The sequence below is a fragment of the Aulonocara stuartgranti genome, assembly GCF_965226115.1.
Source record: "Aulonocara stuartgranti genome assembly, chromosome: 5".
Classification (NCBI taxonomy): domain Eukaryota; kingdom Metazoa; phylum Chordata; class Actinopteri; order Cichliformes; family Cichlidae; genus Aulonocara; species Aulonocara stuartgranti.
This window is the reverse complement of record NC_138943.1, coordinates 31,780,788-31,786,787: the sequence shown is the minus strand read 5'-3', so window position 1 is coordinate 31,786,787 and position 6,000 is coordinate 31,780,788. Positions and strand designations below refer to the sequence as shown.

Genomic DNA, 6,000 nt, shown 5'->3' with positions numbered 1-6,000 from the left:
TTAAGTCACTCCAGTCAGGCAGCTCACATGCTTAGGTGTCTTTTTTCTTCTTTTCTTGTCTGATTTCTATTTTCTACATGCTAAGATGGCAGTGGCAATCAGCTTGAAAAACAAAATTTCTACAGAAAAAATAGGAACTTCACAACAAGATCACTGTGGCTTCAACTTTTTACGAGCAGTTTATGCTAGCAGACAGTTAGCTTTGCGCTTCACAAAGATAGCTTTAGCTTTGTCTGCTGAATATACTAAATATTTGCTGAAAATTTACAATAGGGACCCACTCTTCAGTGTAATGGTACCAATGGTTCACCTTTTACTAACAGTTTATGCTAGCAGACAATTAGCTTTGCACTTCACAAAGATAGCTTTAGCTTTGTCTGGACCTAACAAAACGCCCAACAGTATCACACTACTTATTTTATCAGTGTTATATTTTGTTTGCTAAATGATTAAAAATAAATAAATGTAAATATGATAAGTGGTTGTGTAAAACTGAAGTTAACTAATGCTAATTACCAATTTCTAAAGAAAATCTTTCTTACAGATATGGAAGGTACTGTGTCTACTTCATTTACAACTGAAGACATTTTCTCAACTTTATACTTAAAAACTGAGTGTCATTTATATAGCATTTCAAGTGTTAATAAGAACCACAAAATTTTAATTTTCACATGTATTTTGAATCAGAATTGCTGAATATTTTGACTGCAGTAAGCATTAGCACCTTCCATCATTTAATCAGTCCAATTAAATTGTTAGGGGTCATTAAGTTTAAAGTTTGCACAGCACTCCTAGCCTTTATAACGAGATAAATGTTGACTTTTTTTGTTGCACAGTCCTATCTCTGATAAAAGCATAAGGGGGGAGAACAACTCAATTTATAAGGGGTAACATTTCATCTTTGAACACTTCACTGAGTGGGTATGTAACAGGACGCTATAATCCATCAATAAAACTGTATTGATATTGTCGAATGTTAATATGTCATCCATAAACCCTTGGGCCCTCTTGTCACCAGGACACAGTCTGCTCAGCAACTCATACTGCCTCATGGTGTTGTTCAAGATCGACCCAGGTCTCCCACTGAACGGCTGCCGCTGTAAAATGTTGCATGCCGTGACAGAGCGGAGCATTAATCAAAGTTGATTTGAAGTGCGAGAGCGCAAGTGCCTTTTTTGTTGCTGGAGAAGTGTTTAGCACAACAGTGCTGTGTACAATGGGGTCCCACTCTTCAGTGTAATGGTACCAAAAGGAGGTCATAAATAATGGATTCAAGATCACTTACACCTCATGAAGCAGGCTATGGCATTCAAAGGGATCATGTTTTGCTGCTCAAATTATGGATTTAGCTCTTTTGGCTGCAATTGTAAAGGAAAACAAGACCTCTCCAAGAGGACTCTGAAACAGTTTAATGTGGTGCAAAACATGACGGAAAAACAACAGTTTATACACTGCCACTAAATGATGACAGAGACTGGCTGGAAAAAGCAGATTATTTTTGCTTTCTGGTGGGATGTTTTGATTTAAAATTCTCCTGGAATATGTCTCATCTTCAACTTTAGTTAACTTGAAAAAAAAAAACCAAGCTAAAACTTGAGATTTTTAAATTCAATCTTGCTTGTGTTAAGTAAAGATTTGCAGATGCAAACAGATACTGCACCTTCCAACCGTTTTGTTCTATCGCCTTTCCACTTCACGTAACTTGTAACAATTATCTGAATCTCTCAACAGCTGGACATGATTACATTTTTAATGCATTTGAAATGTAACCGTCCACTATCACACCACATTTAATTAAAGATATATGAGTATTTATTCAGTTTTTCTTTGACTGTCACATTGAGCTGTTTGCATACTAGAATTGGAGAGGTCTTCTTGCAATAATCTGCCCACATACATGTAGCAGCTCGCTGTTATTATCTTTAGATGATAGCAAATAATGTGACAACCCCTTGTTGTAAGTTTTTGTCCTTGCATCAGTGCTGCACCTGACTCTATGCTGCCCCTCAGTGGCAAAACAGTGAAACAGTCCTACAAAGGACAAACTCGTGAACAAATTCTACAAAGTCTCACCTCCAGATGCTGAGCCAAAGTTTGATATTTCACCAGAAAATACGAGGATAAGAATCCCAATAATTTCCAATGTGCCAATGCAGCTGGAGATAAATACAGAAGAGAGAGGAGATGATCAGATCTCACTCCATATCTTAATGGGATCCTCTCACGAGCCATTCCGATTAATGACCAATCTCACAATTATGGAAATCAGAGATTGGTCACTAACAGTGAGAACTTGAAGTTGCTCACACAAACAGCAACAGTGTCACATTGCAGAGAGCGCTAATTGGCCACTACTTTTCATGTAATTGCGGCAACCAGGGTCACCTCCTCTGCTAACCTCTCCTTTAAGTATTGTTTTTCAGCACACAAACAGTTAATGGAGCAATTAAGATGGTTCTCACAAGTACCACTTCTGGGGACCATTTGGCAAGAAAGAGGTAGAGAGAAGCGGACTGGTGACTGCTCGGTCCATCATGCTGGGTGCACGAGTCCTAGGCGAAATAGAGCGAGGTGCAAGACGTGCAAGAACACTCCCACACTGGTGTGACTGGTCACCGATGAAGCAAACGTGTAGGAGCAAATTTCTGAAGTTTTTAAGAATTCACAAAATATATCAGTTTACTGGTGCTGTCGGCAAAAACATCAAAACTACCTGTTATGCAGGTCTTCTTTGTCATACCAAACAGCGCACCAGGGCATGTGGCTTTGGGTGCCAGGGTGGTGGCAGCTGATCCTTTGGGTCTTTAAGGTAGCAGCCTCTGTGGATCAAGCTTGTTCCTATTTGCCTAATAGACAAATAGGTCAGGTCAGCGCCTTAGGAGTTTTTGTCACATTCTTGTCCCTGAACAATTTTTGCGTTGTGGCACATCTATGGGGAAGAGCCAGCCGCGTTCAGGGACACCAGGATGCCGGCAAACACATGATCAATATTATTCATTTCACATGTCAGTGGTTTTAATATTGGGACTAATTGTTGTACACAGCACTCAACAGCAGCTAATGAGAGGGAAAAAAACAGTCACACACAGTCTTTCACTTTAACATGCAAGGATAACTTCCCCCAGTTCATTACAATACAAAACCTTTTTACTTTTTATTACCCATTTGTATTTTTGACAGCATTTATCTGTGTTTGTGTTGGAGCAGATACAATAAAGTGTTACAGTCACAGTCATCAGTATGTTTAAGCAGCATCCAGGGAATAAAACACTGTAACAAAAAAGAAACTGTGATAATTTGGTCTCAATTGAAAGTAACGCTTGGTACTTTCCTGCTAAAAGAATTGGTAATAAAAAAAATGTTTATAACTCTTTCCTGTATTTAACATTGTTGCTTTATTTTCCTTTCAGTAAAACATTTTCTGCTGTTGTACCACACCGGACATTGAACTAAGCCTACAGTCTGCACAGAGAAAAAAAAACCCAAACTCCCAAAACTGATCTCACCTGTCCAGAAACTGCAGTTTCATTTAAACTGATATTACTGTTCAAGTCTCAAAGGGACATAATATGAATGCCACCTATTTTTAATCCCTGGAGAATGAAGAAGAGGGGGGAGGAAAGTTTTCATCTCTTCATCTAACCCTTCTACCACAGACTTTGCCCACCTTCTATGACTAAGTTATGCCCTGTCATGTAGTCAGAGGCATCAGATGCCAAGTAGACCACTGCAGCTTGCAGGTCTGTCACTTGAGCCAGTCTACCAGCAGGAATATCTGACAGCCAGCGCTGCACCAGAGGCCTCAGACTCTCCGAGTGGATGAGAGGGGTGTCAACAATCCCCCTGAAAAGAGAAGCAGACAAAGTGAGAGAGCGAAAGAGGAGGGAAAAGCACACACACACAGACACACACAATGAAATCAGAAGACATCACAGTTCAGAGCCAGGAGTGACAGCGTTGTTTCAGAGCCACCACTTTGGTGACAAAAATAAACCCAATTATCCTTTGCAGAAAGGGCATGGCATGGCATCTCTGATGATATTTACTGTGGGACGGGTGGCACTTTAATGACTGGCACATCTCTGGAAGAGCCCATGGGTACGAGGGGACGTGTGGTATAATTTGCACATAGCCTTTGGTTAAATACTTATTATATTTCCCCATTGAAATGTGCTACTTTGATGCCGAGACAGTATTTAGGCGAAGTTTATCAGAAAACCGCTGCTTTTAGTTTGCTGGTTGCACACTGGCATCTAATAGCGCCGTGTCACAACAAATGCCATTCTCTCCACTCCTCTACAGTCAAATATCACAGAGCTTACATTTGAATAAATATGTCAACATGCCCGCCTGCGCCTAATACGAGACGACTTCTGACTTTCCCCACAATCGCTGTGACAGTGACTAAAAGCCATGAGGCCTGAATCATTGTTCGATGTATCCTGGTGCCTTGATATGGAATTCCAACATTTGGCTAAATTAGCACTTCCAAGGAGCGTGTGACACCTTGGTTAACATATTCCACCTCAATTATATTTCTCTTCAGCTGCCCTGTTATCTGGAACCTTTCCTGGCAATCAGAGGTACTGTTTTCCCTCAGCCAATTTTCTAGATAATGCAGCTTATCACCGCTGCGGCTAAAGTTGCCAATGGAATCAGGCTCCAGTCAACCTCGTGAGCGCTAATTGTGTCCCTTTTTTATGCATATTTACCGACTGTCACTTCAAAGAAATCAGCGGCCCATTGAGACACCCGGTTAGCGAGGGTGGGGGGGAAGCGAATTGCTTCTTTGCAAATGAAAATTAGCAAACAAGCTGCCGATAAATAAAGCTGAGCGTGGCGCGTGTGTGAGGGCTTTGTTCTGGGGCTGTGACTGGGCCCGGCTCGCCCGGTGCCACCGGACGGATTTGCTCAGGGATGGCTGGGGCTAAGAGATGCTTCACTTAACACCCCCCCGCCCCCTCAACCACCACCCCTACCTCCCCTCCCGACACACATTCAAACAGCCCCCTTCCTGTGTTCTCCTCCTTTTTCTTCCTACTGCTCAGCTTCACAGACAAATAGATACAAACAAGGGCGCTATTGTTGCGCCGACACTTGGAGTGAGGTTGCAAATTTGATTCCCTAATTGAACAGAACAATTAGAGCAAGTGTTTGGTTGATTCATCCCTCAAGACGTCATCTAATTAAGCACTGATGCATTGTTTGAGGACTTAAATTAGTGCATCCCCCTCAAACGGGAGCTCTTCATATGAAAGCAAAACGGCGCTAATCACTGCCTCCTTTCGCAGCTTGCTATAATCAAAAGGTGGGCCGCTGTGTTTTGGAGGAAGACGAGGAAGGCCAAAAATAGGCAGTACTTACGGCGAGATGCAGTTGACGCGCACTCCTCTGTCGGCCCATTCAGTGCCCAGAGTCTGAGTCAGTTTGACCACACCGGCCTTGGATGTGTTGTATGAAAGCTGCTTCTGAGGATGGGGGACTGGACAGTGAAGGGTGGAAAGAAAATGAGTTACTGAAAAAAGTCACTGCTGTCCATTTCGGGAAGTGGCACGTGCCATTTAATAAGGCAACAATTACAGCATCATTAATAGTGGTATGCACTTTTCACATTCTTATTAAAGCCTCTTGTTGTTTTATCATTTGCCTTAACTGAAGAGTTTCCTTCTTACAGCGGGCCAATAGCTTCTACGGTGCACATTCCAGTTCCTGTGGTTTCTTGTGCACACTACATAAAAGCTCTTCCATTAGCTGCTGGGGACTCTGTGGATGATGCTAGGTAAAATTAATTGCTTATAATGTCCAGTTATGCTCTGTCCTCAGCAACAAAGGGAGGGAGCCATTTGTTTGCCTTGACCATCACAGATGCTGCACACTGCATGGGATGCCGGGACAGGGGCTCATTTTCTCCTGGTTGATTAATCATCACAAGGAAGGCTCCAAGTTACATACAACTTTAGTAGTTAACCTCATCACCCGCCGATCTGACTGCCAAATGGC

The 6,000-nt window shown here is 42.1% G+C and overlaps 1 protein-coding gene across 4 annotated transcripts in view; it reads right to left on the bottom strand.

Moving 5' to 3' along the window:
* Positions 1 to 3,141: 3,141 nt before the first annotated feature.
* The window catches only part of LOC309705975 (uncharacterized protein), a 44,662-nt gene continuing 41,803 nt past the window's right edge, over positions 3,142 to 6,000 (bottom strand). For all 4 annotated transcript variants that reach the window (XM_082532104.1, XM_082532105.1, XM_082532103.1 and 1 more), the window contains 2 exons: positions 5,365 to 5,482; positions 3,142 to 3,843 (listed from right to left, as the gene is read on the bottom strand). In XM_082532104.1, the coding sequence (XP_082388230.1) occupies positions 3,648 to 3,843; positions 5,365 to 5,482 (314 nt within the window). In that variant the 3' untranslated portion in view covers positions 3,142 to 3,647. The remainder of the gene's footprint in view (positions 3,844 to 5,364; positions 5,483 to 6,000) is intronic.